At 35.0% G+C, this 21,032-nt stretch overlaps 2 protein-coding genes across 2 annotated transcripts; one reads left to right on the top strand and one right to left on the bottom strand.

Annotated features, from left to right (window-relative positions):
* Positions 1-2,817: 2,817 nt before the first annotated feature.
* LOC116136107 (protein tesmin/TSO1-like CXC 5) lies at positions 2,818-6,909 on the top strand. Its single transcript, XM_031421821.1, has 7 exons — positions 2,818-3,101; positions 3,537-3,717; positions 4,074-4,538; positions 4,830-4,935; positions 5,051-5,128; positions 5,318-5,584; positions 6,845-6,909. The coding sequence occupies exons 1-7, from the start codon at positions 2,818-2,820 to the stop codon at positions 6,907-6,909; spliced, it is 1,446 nt and encodes a 481-aa protein (XP_031277681.1).
* Positions 6,610-9,368, bottom strand: LOC116136231 (pentatricopeptide repeat-containing protein At4g21065-like). Its single transcript, XM_031421954.1, has one exon. The coding sequence runs from the start codon at positions 9,252-9,254 to the stop codon at positions 7,317-7,319; it is 1,938 nt and encodes a 645-aa protein (XP_031277814.1). The 5' UTR covers positions 9,255-9,368; the 3' UTR covers positions 6,610-7,316.
* Between the last annotated feature and the right edge of the window lie 11,664 nt (positions 9,369-21,032).

Genomic DNA, 21,032 nt, shown 5'->3' with positions numbered 1-21,032 from the left:
TAAGGGTTTTTGATACTTGTATATGGTAACAAATCTTAAGAGTTTTTAATACTTAATGAAAAATAGGCAGATGAAATTAAAGGATGATTTAGGAGGTTATTTATTATATAAACCCTTGTAAGGGAAGTTTATGTCAACCTCCCCATCTTTAAGGTATTGATTGAGATTTGAGAGTGAAAATCATTGGTTTTGAAAATATTAAACCTTTAAAAATCATATAAAACTCCATTCACGTATAAAATGACGATTTTATCCTTTCTATTCTATTTTAATCCCCTTCAATTCTTAAATCAATAACCTTCACCCTTGCACAAAGTTGTTACAATAGGCCTCGTGATTTCTAGCGGTCTCTCGATGTTGATATAAGCCTAACAATGTACTTGAGATTGAATTTGGCGTATAACGTCGTCAGAGGAGCATTGCGAGTCTTAAATCTTATTTCATGATTTTTCTGGTTGAGCAACATGTTGTTGGATTTTGCCTCACGTCATGTTGAATAAGCATTACAAGGTTAGATTCGACCTCCTAGGGACACTTATGTCACTAAATGCATTAGAGAACTTAAAATTAATGAAATTCTATTAATAAAATATTTAAGCTTCTAATATAGCTTTTTTTTTAATATATATTTTCTATTTATCGAATCATTTAAATACTTAAACACGCATACTCTTTGGACTTATCTCTTCACATTTTAAATCCTTTGATCAAAAGCCAATTTTCCCTCCAAAACTTCTCTCTTAACTATAAACCTAATAATGTACTTGAGATTGAATTTGGCATGTAACGTCACTAAAGGAGCATTGCGAGTCTAAATCTCACTTCATGATGTTGTCAGTTAAGCAACGTGTGGTTGGATATGCCTTATGTCGCGTCGAATAAGTATTATGAGGTTAGATTTGACCTCATAGAGACGCTTATGTCATTATATGCGTTAGACAACTCAAAATTCTAATGAAATTCTGTTAATCTCGAAAATTTAATCTTCAAATTTAGTTTTTTTTCTTTCTTTTAATGTATATTTTCTATTTATCGAATCATTTAAATACTTAAACACGCATACTCTTCGAACTTAACTATTCACATTTTAAATCTTACGATCAAAAGCCAATTTTCCCTCCAAAACTTTCTCTTAACCATAAGTCTGACAATGTACTTGAGATTGAATTTGGCATGTAACGTCACATGAGGAGCATTGAGAGTCTAAATCTTACTTCATGATGTTGCCAGTTAAGCAACGTGTGGTTGGATTTGCCTTACGTCGCGTCGAATAAGTATTATGAGACTAGATCTAACATTCTAGAGACAGTTAAGGTCACAAGAGGAGCATTGAGAGTCTAAATCTTACTTCATGATGTTGCCAGTTAAGCAACATGTGGTTGAATTTGCCTTACGTCGTGTCGAATAAGTATTATGAGGCTAGATCTGACCTTCTAGAGACAGTTAAGGTCACAAGAGGAGCATTGAGAGTCTAAATCTTACTTCATGATGTTGCTAGTTAAGCAACATGTGGTTGGATTTGCCTTACGTCGCATCGAATAAGTATTATGAGGCTAGATCTGACCTCCTAGAGACGCTCATGTCACTATATGCATTAGACAACTCAAAATTCTAATGAAATTATATTAATCGGAAATTTACTCTTCTAATACAGCTCTTTTTTTTTTTTTTTTTTTGTTTCCTTTAAATATATATTTTTTATTTATCGAATCATTTAAATACTTAAACACACATATTCTTCGAACTTATCTCTTCACAATTTAAACCCTCCCATCAAAAGCCAATTTTCCTTCCAAAACTTCTTGCTTAACTGTAAGCCTAATAATGTACTTGAGATTGAATTTGGCATGTAACGTCACTAGAGGAGCATTGTAAGTCTAAATCTTACTTCATGATGTTGCCGATTAAGCAATGTGTGGTTGGATTTACCTTGCGTCGCGTCGAATAAGCATTATGAGGCTTCGACCTCTTAGAGATGCTCCTGTCATTATATGCATTAGACAACTAAAATTCTAATGAAATTTTGTTAATCGGAAATTAAAGCTTTTAATATAGCTTTTTTTTTTCTTTTAATATATATTTTCTATTTATCGAATCATTTAAATATTTAAACACGCATACTCTTCGGATTTATCTCTTCACGTTTTAAATCCTCCTAACAAAAGCTAATTTTCCCTCCAAAACTTCTCTTTTAATTGTAAGCCTAATAATGTGCTTAAGATTAAATTTGGCATGTAACATAACTAAAGGAACATGCTGAGTTTAAATCTTGCTTCATAACGTTGCCGGCTAAGCAACATGAGGTTGGATTTGTCTTATGCCGCGTCGAATGAGTATTATGAGACTAGATTTGACTTCATAGAGACGCTCATATCATTATATGCGTTAGATAACTCAAAATTCTAATAAAATTCTGTTAATCGGAAATTAAAGCTTCTAATATAGCTTTTTTTTTTTTTTTCTTTTAATATATATTTTCTATTTATCGAATGATTTAAGTACTTAAACACAGATACTCTTCAGACTTATCGCTTCACATTTTTAACCCTCCTAATTAAAAGCCAATTTTCCCTCCAAAACTTCTCTCTTAACTCTCTTAATCTAATAATCTCTTCACAAACTTTTCGAATTCAAAATTTTGTCACTCTGTTTGGATGCCGAGAAAATCAGAGAAAATGAAGGAAAACATTACAAAATCCAAAATCTTGCCATTTTTAATGTTGAAAGCTTCTCCAATAACAAAATTTAAACTTATTGATAAAATTTCCTTCGTTCCTAAATAAATTGTCTGAGCTACAATACAGAGAACAAACCTCGATGGCGGAAAATGTGATCATCAATCTTCTTCCGTCAAAACAGTTGAAGTCGGTTATGAAAGCGACCGATTCAGTTACAGAGAGATCAGTCCTCCCGCCAAAACCAACCAAAACCATTACAAAAGCATCAAATTTGGCTACTGAGAGGCTAGTTTCCTCGCCAGTGAATCTCATTAAGCAGCTAGTTTTCACGGAGTTTGGCTTGTCTCCGGTCACTACAATGCGATCACCAGAGCTCTCGATTTCGCCGGCCGAGCCAAACACGGTGTTGCATTTGCCTCCATCGTCAGTGCTTTTTTTTTTAGATTTTAATTAAAAGATCTTTCTACTGATATTGCTTTTATTTGTTCCTTTTACGGAGGAAAGACTTTGTCTTTTTGATAAAAAACCTACAAATTTACTTACATTTGGTTGCTGAGAAATGATAGGAAAAAAAAGAAATGGACTTGATGTTTGAGTTTAATTCTTGATTTCAAAAGTCTACTGAGGTTTGCTCTGACATTATCTCAAGCAGGAAAGCTAAGTCTCCAAGATTAAATTTACAGCCAAACATTAAAGCCAACAATGGTTGCTGTTGCAAACGATCAAGATGCTTAAAGCTGTGAGTATACTTGATTGAAAGCTAGACAGCGAGTATGTATTATACTTAGTTCTAGTGTATTGTCTTTGCTTTAGCTAGAGGTGTAATTGGTTAGAGAGTTATTATCTTTGAATGATTAGGTACTGTCAGTGCTTCGCTGCTGGAGTATATTGCGATGAGCGCAAGTGCAAGTGCATTAATTGTCGAAATAATGTTGAAAATGAGGCTCTAAGGGAAGCAGCTGTAGAAAATATACTGGAGCGTAGCCCTTCCGCATTCAGCCCAAAGATTGCTTGCACATATAGTACTCTAAATATTGGGGTATGAAAAATGAGATCTTTCAAGTTCTGTATGTATATTTGGATTATGACTGAAGCAGTGTTGTTCGTTGTTGTGTTGGATATTTGCTGTTTTCCATCAACTTTATGTCATGTTACAGTAGTATTCAGCTAGGATTTGTATGCATATGAAGACTTATATTAGTCAAATAAAACACTCACGTATGTTGATTTTGATTCCTTCCCTTTATCTGGAATTTTGATTTGGTTCTAAAGCATTAACATAAAAAGAAATCATAGAATAGTTCATGGCATTGTATTTTTGTCCATGTATAGATTTTCTTATCCAATATTGCAATTTCTGATTTCCATGTGTGGTATGGTCTGTGACAAGTATAGGATGATAAGGAGAATGTTCCAATGGTGGGAAAACACTACAAGGGATGCGGCTGCAAGAAGACCGGGTGCCTCAAGAAATATTGTGAATGCTACCATGCTAAAGTGTTCTGCTCTGAAAATTGCAAATGTGTTGACTGTAAGAATTTTGAAGAATCTGTGGAAAGGATGGCTCTCTCTGAAAGAGACTCTTTTTTTGAAGGATCTAAGGAGACTGATACTAATGGAAACCTTAGTAATACAAACATGTGCAAGAATTTTCAAGGATCTGAGGAGAAAATAGCTTTTCCTGGCTGGGAAAATTATAAGAGAAAATTATGCATCCAGCGGGCGAACACTGCAATATCTACAGCTATTGGGTTGTCTGGCCACAGCTTCTTACATGCATCCAGGAAGAGAAAGTCTCATGAGTTCCTTGATTCAAATGACAAGGATCCGCCAAATCAAAGGCCCATAAATGAACAAAAGGTTTTCAACTCTTTCCATTGTAACTCAAATACTTCTCTTTGCTATGTGGTCGGTGAGAATTTCCGCACACCAGACTACAAGGAATTAATTTTTAAGTTAAGAGAATTTGAGAAGAGTAGCAACAATTAACTTAAGAATGGTTGCTTTTTTTGCGTTGCCTCCAGAGCCTGAATAGGGCTTCAATCATTATTTATCTTCATTCGGCTGCAAAATTATCTTTGTATAAGTGGTTTACTCCAGCTATCCAGCTTCTCCTTGGTTTAATTTATTATTGTTTTCTATGGTTAGCAGGCAAATCCTCGCAGAATTTCTAGTGCCTTGTCTGGCTTGTCCGATGATCCTGTCAATCACATTGTTAGTTCTGCTACACCAGGCTCTTCAGAGTTTCATTGCAGGTGTATGTTACTTCTCAATTATTCTTATGTCACTTCAGTAATTCAAAATATTGCTTCTTCATTTTCTTCTCAAAAACTAATAGTATTGCTGATCATGTGCAAGATCGCTGTTAGCAGACACGATTCATTCGAGAGATGTGGAAAAACTTTGCACACTTTTGGTTCTAGTATCAGAAGCTGCTAAAATACTTCCAGGTATAGACTGAATAGTTAGATAAAATACATCATGGCTGACAGAACTAAAATTCTTCTATCTTTACCAATCCTTAAAAACTTTATACTTTTCTATCTTTGCTTACATGCTCAGTGTCTCAGAAATTTTGAGGAAAGCTTATTAGTTATGAGCATACTGAATTTTTTCTACTCTGCCTTCATTAACTTCAGATAAAAATGGCAATATTCTTGAAGTCCAGGACATGGAAAACTGTCAGGAAGGATTTGATGTTCAGAAAGAGGTACAGGTTAACCATTTGAGTAGGAATCAAGTTGATGCAGTAAACGCAAAAGATAGTTCTTTCGTGGGAGCTGCAAGACAAAATCAGATTCCAAACAATGGCTACAAGTCAGATCTCTATATAAAACAAGAAGAGCTAGTGTTAAAAAGTTTCAGAAATTGTCTTAGAAAGATCATCACTCTTGGAGACCTGAAAGGTAAGATTATGCACCTTACCATACTTACTGTACAACTACTATTATATAGTTAGAAAACATGAAAAGACATAAAAAAAAAAGTCCATGATTTTCCTGAGAGTTGGGGACCATCATTCTGAAAATACAATTTAACAGCACCATACTCACTGTACAACTACTATTATCTAGTTCGACAACATGAAAAGACATTAAAGTCCATAGTTTTTCCTGAGAGTTGGGACTATCATTCAGTAAATACAATTCAACAGCAAAGTCTCAATATCCTATAGAAAACAATCATATCCAAAAGAGCAACCATAACATCTGAATACTTGAATATTTCTAGTATCAATAATCGCTTATTCGTAAGTATAGCCTAGGCTCTTTCTATCATCAAGTTATAGAAAAAGAATTTCAAATTTTTTCTGAGTGATATTCTCCCTCACACCTTCTCTGCACTTCTTAGAAAATGTCTAGGTTAGCCTCACTTCTGATTAATTTTGCTAACTAAACTATTATGTATATTTATCTTATACCTTTTTTTTTTTTTTTTTTTCTTATCTCTCCCAAAATTATCTCATCATGCAGAATCGAGGGCAGATCAATGCCAACAGACTGATAACCCATTACAGATGATGGAGCTGCTGCCTGAGTGAGAAGGAATCCAGATGGCACCGAGAGATCTCCATCGACACCTGCAATACCGTTTGAAGGAAACTCAATAGCAACACAGTTCATGTTTCAAATGATCTCTTTTTTTTTTTTTTTTTTCAATTCCATTTTATTCTTATGTTCATAGGGGTTTCTTCCTTGGGTCTATCTTCCATTTAATCATGGAATTATCCCAAATTAAGCCAAGACCCTAGCCCCTTTATCTGGAAAAAGAAAGGACCGTGGTCTTAGATATTGTTTCTTTAAATGTTCAAGTTGACTCAATCGAGGAAACAGAAAATAATCCAAGGGAACCCACAAAGGGTACTTGTTCTCAAAGAAGATGGTGCTCAATTAGTCTGAAAATACGCAGAAATGTATAAATTACTGTCAAGCATAATGCACCATTCAAGAACCAAAAGTTTTCCATTGTTTTAATCTCATTTCGCGACATTCACATAATAGGTCATGCTTGTAAAGTTGTAAAGAGTATATGCCAAAAAGGAAAAAAAAAAAGCCATATATCGCGGTGATCTTCTCCAACTCATCCTGCTGATACTCAGTTGATACTTCATACACTTGCTGAAACATGCATGAATTCACCATCTTGGCATTCTGTTATTTTTACAGCCGTTAAAACACAGAGGATGATCATTTACCAAGACCAAGATTTCCCTGAAAACACCAGAGAGTGAAATAACTGAAGTTTTGTGGCTGTCATTCTGCTAATGATGTGCTTTTCCCATTCACTTCCACCGCCGTTATAATATTATTGATTCCCTTCCCCAGTCTCCGTTCAAATAGTTTTTTCTACCGATGGGGTATTTTCTCTCATAGCTTGAGCAACCACGAGTTACATTTTTTCCAAAGCAGCCAGAGAAAAGCTAGACCCAATTTTCTGAATACCATGCACTCCAGGTGCTGTGAGTAAATCAACAAATTCATAAAACAAATATGCTTCCTTCAGATCAGATCCGTTCCCCAACAGATTTCCTTTTTCCGTTCTCAGCAATCATTTTCTGACTACTAGTCAGATTGTAACTGCTCAAATGAACAATAAATCATAAATTTGAAATCTCAAAAAGACTTCTCCTTGTTTCATTCACCAATAATCACCACAAGAGCACACCCCATCATGAAAATGATGGTAGCGATTCACGTCTCTAACAATTATTTCCCTCTCTGTAATTGTCGAGATGAACTTGATTGCAATATGACAGTCTTCACAGATCTTGAGGTTCTTGGTTATCAAAATCCTGGTTCTATCTGGTGTGCTAATGAGTCCAAATGCTATTGCTAGCCTCTCGCTGTGATTACAAACCATGCTTGTCTTCTCATCATTCTCAACATCATGGAAAACTGATCCAGTATCTGGGACATAGCCAGCTTCTTTCATCCGTCCTTCCAACCACTTTAATTTTTCATATATCTCGTCACTATTAGGATGTGAAGTATCTCCTGAAAGAAATGCATGAGTTTTGTTTTTCACTTCAATCCAGCTACAAGCAATGGTTTTCTTAACTCCCCTGTCAATCATTAACTTTCTCATCCTTGCAACTCCTTCCCATTTTCCAGCTTGAGCATAGATGTTTGATAAAATAACATAGTTCCCGGCATCATCTGGATCAAGTTCAATCAGCTTCTCCAATGCTAGTTCTGCCAACTCCACATATCCATGGATTTTGCACGAATTCATCAACGCACCCCACACACCAGAATCTTGCATCACTCTCATTTGCATTATAAGATTATAGGCCTCATCCAATTGGCCAGAGTGGCCAAGAAGATCAACCATGCATGTATAATGTTGAACTGTCGGATCAATACGATAATCCCTCATCATAGATTCAAAAAAATTCCTTCCCTCATCTAACAAACCACGATGGCTACAAGAAGATAGAACACCCACAAAAGTTATGTGGTCAGGCCGAGCCTCATTCTTCATTTTCTCAAACAATTCCAGTGCCTCCGTAGCATGGCCATGCATTGCATACCCAGTAATCATCGCATTCCAAGAAACAACCCTCTTCTCCCTAAGCCGCTCAAACAATTTCCTTGCAACCTTCACAGAACCACATTTTGCATACATATCAACCAATGCAGTTTTCACCTTATCATTGGATTCAAATCTGTGTCTCCAACTAAACCCATGAAGCTCCTTCCCTTGAGGAAGTGCTGCAGTATCAGCAGAAGCCGATATCACAGTCACGAGAGTTGCTTCAGATGGCCTTAAACCCGTCAAAACCATCTTTCTACATAACTCTAGCGATTCATCTGGCTTCCCATTCTGCGCGTAAGTAGCAATCATAGAGTTCCACAACACAACATCCCTCACTAAAATCTTATCAAACACTTCCCTAGCACTTTCCACACAACTGCATTTCGCATACATGTCAATAAGCGCAGCCCCAACAAACACATCCGTTTCCCAGTTAGTTCTTATAGCATCTTCATGAATTTTCCTCCCTTCTTCAACAGCCGAAAGCGCAGAACAGGCTTTTAACACAAACGGGAAAGTAAAATTATCAGGCGAAAGACCATACTCAATCAATCTATGATACAATTCAATTGCAACCTCATAAGGCCCGTTCCACGCATACCCACGAATGAGCACATTCCAAAGAAACAAATTTCCCTTAGGAATTCTATCAAACAACAGATGTGCATTACGTAAAGAATCACAAACACTATAAAGATTGACTAATTTAGTAGCTAAATAAAGGTTAAATCCAAAACCCATGTGAAAAATATGGGCATGCAGCTGTTTACCAGGGTTTACGGCTTTATGGGCTATGCAAGATTGCAAAAGAGAGACGTAATATGAAGGTAATTGATGGGTTTGTTTGGTGGGTAATTTTGATGAAGAGGGCGAAAAATTGTGTGTATTTGCATCAGTTTTCTGTTGAATAATCTGTGAGTGATAATTACAGCAAGTGAAAACATATATATTTTTGTTGTTGTTGAGAAGAGAGGAGAGTGAAGCGTAAGAGGAATGGGTTTTTTTAAGCTTGGTTTTGATAGAATTACAATGAAGGATCATTTTGGATTTTTATTTCAGAAATTAAACAAAGAATCAAAATGTAAGATGAATATTGAAGAATGAGAGATGTGAAAACTGATCAAATAGAAGAAGCAATTTAGAAATTTATTTTTGAATGATTCTAGTATTGAAGGAAAGTAACGGTTACTGGCGGGAAAATCTCGTTGGTTATTAACTAACTTAATATTAGCTTTTCCAACTCACTAAAATGAAAAAAAATTATTAGAATTAGTGATTCTTTCCTCTTAAACTTTATTACTTAATTTCTGGTGATTTAAAAGAGCCTTAAAAAAACATTAATCTCTTTAATTTGAGTTGGATCAATAACGTTATTGAATTGATATTCGTTATTTTATATTCCTTTTAATATATATTTTTCTGTTTCGAATCATTTAAATATTAAACAACATACTCGTTCGGACTTATCTCTTCTCATTTTAAACCCTCGATAAAGCCATTTTCCCTCCAAAACTTCTCTCTTACATAAGCCTATTATGTACTTAAGATTGAATTTGACATGTAACGTAACTAAAGGAACATTACGAGTTTAAATCTTGCTTCATAATGTTGCCGGTTAAGCAACGTATGTTGGGTTTGACTTATGTCGCGTGAATAAGTATTATGAGGCTAAATCCACTCATACAGACACTCATGTCATATATGCGTTAGATAACTCAAAATTCTAATGAAATTCTGTTAATTGAAATTCAGCTTCTAATATAGCTTTTTTTTTTCTTCTTTTTTCTTTAATATATATTTTCTTTATCGAATGATTTAATACTTAACACGATATCTTCTGACTTATCGCTTCACATTTTAAATCCTCTAATTAAAAGCCATTTTCCCTCCAAAACTTCTCTCTTAACTCTCCTTATCTCTTCACAAACTTTTCGAATTCAAAATTTGTCACTCTGTTTGGATGCCGAGAAAATCAGAGAAAATGAAGGAAAACATTACAAAATCCAAAATCTGCCATTTTAATGTTGAAAGCTTCTCCAATAACAAAATTTAAACTTATTATAAAATTTCCTTCGTTCCTAAATAAATTGTCTGAGCTACAATACAGAGAACAAACCTCGATGGCGGAAAATGTGATCATCAATCTTCTTCCTCAAAACAGTGAAGTCGGTTAAAGCGACCGATTCAGTTACAGAGAGATCAGTCCCCCGCCAAAACCAACCAAAACCATTACAAAAGCATCAATTGGCTACGGAGAGCTGTTTCCTCGCCAGTGAATCTCATTAGCAGCTAGTTTTCACGGAGTTTGGCTTGTCTCCGGTCACTACAATGCGATCACCAGAGCTCTCGATTTCCCGGCCGAGCCAAACACGGGTTGCATTTGCCTCCATCGTCAGTGCTTTTTTTTTTTTTTTTAATTTAATTAAAAGATCTTTCACTGATATGCTTTTTTTTTTCCTTTACGGAGGAAAGACTTTGTCTTTTTGATAAAAAAACTACAAATTTACTTATTTGGTTGCTGAGAAATGATAGGAAAAAAAAGAAAAAAAAATGGACTTGATGTTGAGTTTAATTGTTGATTTCAAAAGTCTACTGAGGTTTGCTCTGACATTATCTCAAGCAGGAAAGCTAGTCTCCAAGATTAAATTTACAGCCAACATTAAAGCCAACATGGTTGCTGTTGCAAACGATCAAGAGCTTAAAGCTGTGAGTATACTTGATTGAAAGCTAGACAGCGAGTATGTATATACTTATTTCTAGTGTTATGTCTTTGCTTTAGCTAGAGGTGTAATTGGTTAGAGAGTATTATCTTTGATGATTAGGTACTGTCAGTGCTTCGCTGCTGGAGTATATTGCGATGAGCGCAAGTGCAAGTGCATTGGTGTCGAAATAATGTTGAAAATGAGGCTCTAAGGGAAGCAGCTGTAGAAAATATACTGGAGCGTAGCCCTTCCGCATTCAGCCCAAAGATTGCTTGCATCCATGTAGTCTCTAAATATGGGGTATGAAAAATGAGATCTTTCAAGTTCTGTATGTATATTGGATTATGACTGAAGCAGTGTTGTTCGTTGTGTGTTGATATTTGCTGTTTTCCATCACTTTATGTCATGTTACAGTAGTATTCAGCTAGGATTTGTATGCATATGAAGACTTATATTAGTCAAATAAAACACTCACGTATGTTGATTTGATTCCTTCCCTTTATCTGGATTTTGATTTGGTTCTAAAGCTTAACATAAAAAGAAATCATAGAATAGTTCATGGCATTGTATTTTTGTCCATGTATAGATTTTCTTATCCAATATTGCAATTTCTGATTTCCATGTGTGGTATGGTCTGTGACAAGTATAGGATGATAAGGAGAATGTTCCAATGGTGGGAAAACACTACAAGGGATGCGGCTGCAAGAAGACCGGGTGCCTCAAGAAAATTGTGAATGCTACCATGCTAAAGTGTTCTGCTCTGAAAATGCAAATGTTGTACTGTAAGAATTTTGAGAATCTGTGGAAAGGATGGCTCTCTGAAAGAGACTCTTTTTTTGAAGGATCTAAGGAGACTGATACTATGGAAACCTTAGTAATACAAACATGTGCAATTTTCAAGGATCGAGGAGAAATAGCTTTTCCTGGCGGGAAAATTATAAGAGAAAATTATGCATCCGGCAGCGAACACTGCATATCTAGCTATTGGGTTGTCTGGCCACAGCTCTTACATGCATCCAGGAAGAGAAAGTCTCATGAGTTCCTTGATTCAAATGACAAGGATCCGCCATCAAAGGCATAAATGAACAAAAGGTTTTCAACTCTTTCCATTGTAACTCAAATACTTCTCTTTGCTTGTGGTCGGTGAGAATTTCCGCACACCAGACTACAAGGAATTAATTTTTAAGTTAAGAGATTTGAGAAGAGTACAACAATTAACTTAAGAATGGTTGCTTTTTTTCGTTGCCTCCAGAGCTGAATAGGGCTTCAATCATTATTTACTTCATTCGGCTGCAAAATTATCTTTGTATAAGTGGTTTACTCCAGCTATCCAGTTCTCCTTGGTTTAATTTATTTTGTTTTCTATGGTTAGCAGGCAAATCCTCGCAGATTTCTAGTGCCTTGTCTGGCTTGTCCGATGATCCTGTCAATCACATTGTTAGTTCTGCTACACCAGGCTTTCAGAGTTTCATTGCAGGTTATGTTACTTCTCAATTATTCTTAGTCACTTCAGTAATTCAAAATATTGCTTCTTCATTTTCTTCTCAAAAACTAATAGTATTGCTGATCATGTGCAAGATCGCTGTTAGCAGACACGATTCATTGCGAGATGTGGAAAAACTTTGCACACTTTTGTTCTAGTATCAGAAGCTGCTAAAATACTTCCAGGTATAGACTGATAGTTAGATAAATACATCTGGCTGACAGAACTAAAATTCTTCTATCTTACCAATCCTTAAAACTTTATACTTTTCTATCTTTGCTTACATGCTCAGTGTCTCAGAAATTTTGAGGAAAGCTTATTAGTTATGAGCATACTGAATTTTTTCTACTCTGCCTTCATTAACTTCAGATAAAAAGGCAATTCTTAAGTCCAGGACATGGAAAACTGTCAGGAAGGATTTGATGTTCAGAAAGAGGTACAGGTTAACCATTTGAGTAGGAATCAAGTGATGCAGTAAACGCAAAAGATAGTTCTTCGTGGGAGCTGCAAGACAAAATCAGATTCCAAACAATGGCTACAAGTCAGATCTCTATATAAAACAAGAAGAGCTAGTTTAAAAAGTTTCAGAAATTGTCTTAGAAAGATCATCACCTTGGAGACCTGAAAGGAAGATTATGCACCTTACCAACTTACTGTACAATACTATTATATGTTAGAAAACATGAAAAGACATAAAAAAAAAGTCCTGATTTTCCTGAGAGTTGGGGACCATCATTCTGAAAATACAATTTACAGCACCATACTCACTGTACAACTACTATATCTAGTTCGACAACATGAAAAGACATAAAGTCCATAGTTTTTCCTGAGAGTTGGGACTATCATTCAGTAAATACAATTCACACAAAGTCTCAATATCCATAGAAAACAATCATACCAAAAGAGCAACCATAACATCTGAATACTTGAATATTTCTAGTATCAATAATCGCTTATTCTAGTATAGCCTAGCTCTCCATCATCAAGTTATAGAAAAGAATTTCAAATTTTTCTGAGTGATATTCTCCCTCACCCTTCCTGCACTTCTTAGAAAATGTCAGGTTAGCCCACTTCTGATTAATTTGCTAACTAACTATATGTATATTTATCTTATACCTTTTTTTTTTTTTTTTCTTATCTCTCCCAAAATTATCTCACATGCAGAATCGAGGCAGATCAATGCCAACAGACTGATAACCCATTACGATGATGGACGCTGCCTGAGTGAGAAGGAATCCGATGACACCGAGAGATCTCCATGACACCTGCAATACCGTTTAAGGAAACTCAATGGCAACACAGTTCATGTTTCAATGATTTTTTTTTTTTTTTTTTTTTTTTTTATTCTTATGTTCATAGGGGTTTCTTCCTTGGGTCTATCTTCCATTTAATCATGGAATTATCCCAAATTAAGCCAAGACCCTAGCCCCTTTATCTGGAAAAAGAAAGGACCGTGGTCTTAGATATTGTTTCTTTAAATGTTCAAGTTGACCAATCGAGGAAACAGAAAATAATCCAAGGGAACCCACAAAGGGACTTGTTCTCAAAGAAGATGGTGCTCAATTAGTCTGAAAATACGCAGAAATTTATAAATTACTGTCAAGCATAATCACCATTCAAAAACCAAAAGTTTTCATTGTTTTAATCTCATTTGCGACATTCACATAATGGTCATGCTTTAAAGTTGTACGAGTATATGCCAAAAAGAAAAAAAAAAAGCCTATATCGCGGTGATCTTCTCCAACTCATCTGCTGATACTCAGTTGATACTTCATACACTTGCTGAAACATGCATGATTCACCATCTTGGCATTCTGTTATTTTTACAGCCGTTAAAACACAGAGGATGTCATTTACCAAGACCAAGATTTCCCTATGAAAACACCGAGAGGAAATAACTGAAGTTTTGTGGCTGTCATTCTGCAATGATGTGCTTTTCCCATTCACTTCCACCGCCGTAATATTATTGATTCCCTTCCCAGTCTCCTCAAATAGTTTTTTCTACCGAGTGGGTATTTTCTCTCATGCTTGAGCAACCACGAGTTACATTTTTCCAAAGCAGCCAGAGAAAAGCTAGACCCCATTTTAAAGTCTATCGTACAACTACCTCTGGGTACTCGAATGGTTCGATATGGACTCTTGAGTGCATTATTCAAGAGGTCCTAAGTTCAAATCCCTTCTCAGTTGCTAATAGGAGTAGTCATAGGAGCTTTTACTTGATCGATAATTCTAGGGTCCAAGAGGATTAGTTTAGGTGAGCGTAAGCTGGTCTAGACATCTTCAATCACTAAAAAAAAAAAAAAAATTGATATTAGAGATAACCACTAGAACTCTTACTCAGTGATAGTTCTAAGGTCATAGGGGATTAATTGAGGTACGGACAAACTAACTCGGACACCCCAATCATACAAAAGAAAAAAAGTCTATTGTACTATTATAATAAAATCACGTTAATTGCATCATTAATTATTTTATATACTAGATTTAATAATTATCAATCATATAATATAAAGATAAATAAAAAATAAATGACCTAGTATAAAAATATTTAATCATAATTTCAAATATACCCACAATCATCATAAGGGTTTTTGATACTTGTATATGGTAATAAATCTTAGGAGTTTTTAATACTTAATTAAAATAGGTAGATGAAATTAAAGGATGATTTCGGAGGTTATTTATTATATAAACCCTTGCAAGGGAAGTTTACGTCAACCTCCCAATCTTTAAGGTATTGATTGAGATTTATGAGTGAAAATCATTGGTTTTGAAAATATTAAACTTTAAAAAATCATATAAAACTCCATTAACGTATAAAATGACGATTTTATCATTTCTATTCTATTTTAATCCCCTCCAATTCTTAAATCAATAACCTTCGCCCTCGCCCAAAGTTGTTACAATGGGCCTTGTGATTCCAGCGGTCTTTCGATGTCGATATAAGCCTAACAATGTACTTGAGATTGAATTTGGTGTATAAAGTCATCAGAGGATCATTGCTGAGTCTTAAATCTTATTTCATGATGTTTCCGGTTAGACAACGTGTTGTTGGATTTACCTCACGTCGTGTCGAATAAGCATTACGAGGTTAGATTCGACCTCCTAGAGACGCTCATGTCACTAAATGCGTTAGAGAACTTAAAATTCTAATGAAATTTTGTTAATAAAAAATTTAAGCTTCTAATATAGCCTTTTTTTTTTTTTTAATATATATTTTCTATTTATCGAATCATTTAAATATTTAAACACGCATACTCTTAGGACTTATCTCTTCACATTTTAAATCCTTTGATCAAAAGCCAATTTTCCCTCCAAAACTTCTCTCTTAACTATAAACCTAATAATGTACTTGAGATTGAATTTGGCATGTAACGTCACTAAAGGAGCATTGCGAGTCTAAATCTCACTTCATGATGTTGTCAGTTAAGCAACGTGTGGTTGGATATGCCTTATGTCGCGTCGAATAAGTATTATGAGGTTAGATTTGACCTCATAGAGACGCTTATGTCATTATATGCGTTAGACAACTCAAAATTCTAATGAAATTCTGTTAATCTCGAAAATTTAATCTTCAAATTTAGTTTTTTTTCTTTCTTTTAATGTATATTTTCTATTTATCGAATCATTTAAATACTTAAACACGCATACTCTTCGAACTTAACTATTCACATTTTAAATCTTACGATCAAAAGCCAATTTTCCCTCCAAAACTTTCTCTTAACCATAAGTCTGACAATGTACTTGAGATTGAATTTGGCATGTAACGTCACATGAGGAGCATTGAGAGTCTAAATCTTACTTCATGATGTTGCCAGTTAAGCAACGTGTGGTTGGATTTGCCTTACGTCGCGTCGAATAAGTATTATGAGACTAGATCTAACATTCTAGAGACAGTTAAGGTCACAAGAGGAGCATTGAGAGTCTAAATCTTACTTCATGATGTTGCCAGTTAAGCAACATGTGGTTGAATTTGCCTTACGTCGTGTCGAATAAGTATTATGAGGCTAGATCTGACCTTCTAGAGACAGTTAAGGTCACAAGAGGAGCATTGAGAGTCTAAATCTTACTTCATGATGTTGCTAGTTAAGCAACATGTGGTTGGATTTGCCTTACGTCGCATCGAATAAGTATTATGAGGCTAGATCTGACCTCCTAGAGACGCTCATGTCACTATATGCATTAGACAACTCAAAATTCTAATGAAATTATATTAATCGGAAATTTACTCTTCTAATACAGCTCTTTTTTTTTTTTTTTTTGTTTGGTTTTCCTTTAAATATTATATTTTTATTTATCGAATCAATTAAATACTTAAACACACATATTCTTCGAACTTATCTCTTCACAATTTAAACCTCCCATCAAAAGCCAATTTTCCTTCCAAAACTTCTTGCTTAACTGTAAGCCTAATAATGTACTTGAGATTGAATTTGGCATGTAACGTCACAGAGGAGCATTGTAAGTCTAAATCTTACTTCATGATGTTGCCGATTAAGCAATGTGTGGTTGGATTTACCTTGCGTCGCGTCGAATAAGCATTATGAGGCTTCGACCTCTTAGAGATGCTCCTGTCATTATATGCATTAGACAACTAAAATTCTAATGAAATTTTGTTAATCGGAAATTAAAGCTTTAATATAGCTTTTTTTTTCTTTTAATATTATTTTTCTATTTATCGAATCATTTAAATATTTAAACACGCATACTCTTCGGATTTATCTCTTCACGTTTTAAATCCTCCTAACAAAAGCTAATTTTCCCTCCAAAACTTCTCTTTTAATTGTAAGCCTAAAATGTGCTTAAGATTAAATTTGGCATGTAACATAACTAAAGAACATGCTGAGTTTAAATCTTGCTTCATAACGTTGCCGGCTAAGAACATGAGGTTGGATTTGTCTTATGCCGCGTGCGAATGAGTATTATGAGACTAGATTTGACTTCATAGAGACGCTCATATCATTATATGCGTTAGATAACTCAAAATTCTAATAAAATTCTGTTAATCGGAAATTAAAGCTTCTAATATAGCTTTTTTTTTTTTTTTCTTTAATAATATTTTCTATTTATCGAATGATTTAAGTACTTAAACAGATACTCTTCAGACTTATCGCTTCACATTTTAACCCTCCTAATTAAAAGCCAATTTTCCCTCCAAAACTTCTCTCTAACTCTCTTAATCTAATAATCTCTTCACAAAATTTTCGAATTCAAAATTTTGTCACTCTGTTTGGATGCCGAGAAATCAGAGAAAATGAAGGAAAACATTACAAAATCCAAAATCTCGCCATTTTTAATGTTGAAAGCTTCTCCAATAACAAAAATTTAAAATTATTGATAAAAATTCCTTCGTTCCTAAATAAATTGTCTGAGCTCAAATACAGAGAACAAACCTCGATGGCGGAAAATGTGATCATCAATCTTCCTCCTTCAAAACAGTTGAAGTCGGTTACGAAAGCGACCGATTCAGTTACAGAGAGATCAGTCCTCCCGCAAAACCAACCAAAACCATTACAAAAGCATCAAATTTGGCTACTGAGAGGCTAGTTTCCTCGCCAGTGAATCTCATTAAGCAGCTAGTTTTCACGGAGTTTGGCTTGTCTCGGTCACTACAATGCGATCACCAGAGCTCTCGATTTCGCCGGCCGAGCCAAACACGGTGTTGCATTTGCCTCCATCGTCAGTGCTTTTTTTTTTAGATTTTAATAAAGATCTTTCTACTGATATTGCTTTTATTTGTTCCTTTTACGGAGGAAAGACTTTGTCTTTTGATAAAAACCTACAAATTTATTACATTTGGTTGCTGAGAAATGATAGGGAAAAAAAGAAATGGACTTGATTGTTGAGTTTAATCTTGATTTCAAAAGTCTACTGAGGTTTGCTCTGACATTATCTCAAGCAGGAAAGCTAGTCTCAAGATTAAATTTACAGCCAAACATTAAAGCCAACAATGGTTGCTGTTGCAAACGATCAAGATGCTTAAAGCTGTGAGTATACTTGATTGAAAGCTAGACAGCGAGTATGTATATACTTGTTCTAGTGTATGTCTTTGCTTTAGCTAGAGGTGTAATTGGTTAGAGAGTTATTATCTTTGAATGATTAGGTACTGTCAGTGCTTCACTGCTGGAGTTATTGCGATGAGCGCAAGTGCAAGTGGATTAATTGTCGAAATAATGTTGAAAATGAGGCTCTAAGGGAAGCAGCTGTAGAAAATATACTGAGCGTAGCCCTTCCGCATTCAGCCCAAAGATTGCTTGCACATATAGTACTCTAAATATTGGGGTATGAAAAATGAGATCTTTCAAGGTGTATGTATATTGGATTTGACTGAAGCAGTGTTGTTCGTAGTTGTGTTGGTATTTGCTGTTTTCCATCAACTTTAGTCATGTTACAGTAGTATTCAGCTAGGATTTGTATGCATATGAAGACTTATATTAGTCAAATAAAACACTCACGTATGTTGATTTTGATTCCTTCCTTTATCTGAGTTTTGATTTGGTTCTAAAGCATTAACATAAAAAGAAATCATAGAATAGTCATGGCATTGTATTTTATCCATGTGTAGATTTTCTTATCCAATATTGCAATTTCTGATATTGTCCATGTGTGGTATGGTCTGTGACAAGTATAGGATGATAAGGAGAATGTTCCAATGGGGGGAAAACACTACAAGGGATGCGGCTGCAAGAAGACCGGGTGCCTCAAGAAATATTGTGAATGCTACCATGCTAAAGTGTTCTGCTCTGAAAATTGCAAAGTGTTGACTGTAAGAATTTGAAGAATCTGTGGAAAGGATGCCCCTCTCTGAAAGAGACTCTTTTTTGAAGGATCTAAGGAGAATGATACTGTTACGATGGAAACCTTAGTAATACAAACATGTGCAAGAAATTTCAAGGATCTGAGGAGGAATAGCTTTTCCTGGCTGGGAAAATTATAAGAGAAAATTATGCATCCAGCGGGCGAACACTGAATATCTACAGCTATTGGGTTGTCTGGCCACAGCTTACATGCATCCAGGAAGAGAAAGTCCATGAGTTCCTTGATTCAAATGACAAGGATCCGCCAAATCAAAGGCTAATAAATGAACAAAAGGTTTTCAACTCTTTCCAATGTAACTCAGATACTTCTCTTTGCTTTGTGGTCGGTGAGAATTTCCGCACATCAGACTACAAGGAATTAATTTTTAAGTTGAGAATTTGAGAAGAGCATCAACAATTAACTTAAGAATGGTTGCTTTTTTTACGTTGCCTCCAGAGCTTGAATAGGGCTTCAACATATTTACCTTCATTCGGCTGCAAAATTATCTTTGTATAAGTGGTTTACTCCAGCTATCCAGCTTCTCCTTGGTTTAATTTATTATTGTTTCTATGGTTAGCAGGCAAATCCTCGCAGAATTTCTAGTGCCTTGTCTGGCTTGTCCGATGATCTGTCAATCACATTGTTAGTTCTGCTACACCAGGCTCTTCAGAGTTTCATTGCAGGTGTATGTTACTTCTCAATTATTCTTATGTCACTTCAGTAATTCAAATATTGCTTCTTCATTTTCTTCTCAAAAACTAATAGTATTGCTGATCATGTGCAAGACGCTGGTAGCAGACACGATTCATTCGAGAGATGTGGAAAAAATTTGCACGCTTTTGGTTCTAGTACAGAAGTGCTAAAATACTTCCAGGTATAGACTGATTAGTTAGATAAAATACATCTTGGCTGACAGAACTAAAATTTTCTATCTTTACCAATCCTTAAAACTTTATACTTTTCTATCTTTGCTTACCTGCTCAATGTCTCAGAAATTTTGAGAAAGCTTATTAGGTATGAGCATACTGAATTTTTCTACTCTGCCTTCATTAACTTCAGATAAAAATGGCAATATCTTGAAGTCCAGGACATGGAAAACTGTCAGGAAGGATTTGATGTTCAGAAAGAGGTACAGGTTAACCATTTGAGTAGGAATCAAGTTGATGCAGTAAACGCCAAAGATAGTTCTTTCGTGGGAGCTGCAAGACAAAATCAGATTCGAACCAATGGCTGCAAGTCAGATCTCTATATAAAACAAGAAGAGCTAGTGTTAAAAAGTTTCAGAAATTGTCTAGAAAGATCATCACTTGGAGACCTGAAAGGTCAGATATGCAACTTACATACTTACTGTACAATTACATTATATGGTTAGAAAACATGAAAAGACATAAAAAAAAGTCCATGATTTTTCTGAGAGTTGGGGACCATCATTCAGAAAATACAATTTAACAGCACCATACTCACTGTACAAACTATTATCTAGTTCGACAACATGAAAAGACATAAAGTCCATAGTTTTTCTGAGAGTTGGGACATCATTCAGTAAATACAATTCAACAGCAAAGTCTAATATCTATAGAAACAATCATAACGAAAAGAGCAACCATAACATCTGAATACTTGAATATTTCTAGTATCAATATCGCTTATTCGTAAGTATAGCTAGGCTCTTCTATCATCAAGTTATAGAAAAAGAAATTCAAAATTTTTCTGAGTGATATCTCCCTCACCCCTTCCTGCAATTCTTAGAAAATGTCTAGGTTAGCCCCACTTCTGATTAATTTTGCTAACTAATTATGTATATTTATCTTATACCTTTTTTTCTTTCTTTTTTTT

Source organism: Pistacia vera, unplaced genomic scaffold (assembly GCF_008641045.1).
Source record: "Pistacia vera cultivar Batoury unplaced genomic scaffold, PisVer_v2 Contig31, whole genome shotgun sequence".
Classification (NCBI taxonomy): domain Eukaryota; kingdom Viridiplantae; phylum Streptophyta; class Magnoliopsida; order Sapindales; family Anacardiaceae; genus Pistacia; species Pistacia vera.
Note: the sequence above shows the minus strand (reverse complement) of the source record. Positions and strands in the feature narration are given on the sequence as shown.

Excerpts from the sequence above, each read along its gene's own strand:
- LOC116136107 (XM_031421821.1), top strand. The coding sequence starts at position 2,818 with ATGGCGGAAAATGTGATCATCAATCTTCTTCCGTCAAAACAGTTGAAG. Across the intron at positions 4,539-4,829 it reads GGCCCATAAATGAACAAAAG|GCAAATCCTCGCAGAATTTC; the intron begins GTTTTCAACTCT and ends TATGGTTAGCAG. Across the intron at positions 5,585-6,844 it reads CACTCTTGGAGACCTGAAAG|CCGTTAAAACACAGAGGATG; the intron begins GTAAGATTATGC and ends TTATTTTTACAG.
- LOC116136231 (XM_031421954.1), bottom strand. The coding sequence starts at position 9,254 with ATGATCCTTCATTGTAATTCTATCAAAACCAAGCTTAAAAAAACCCAT.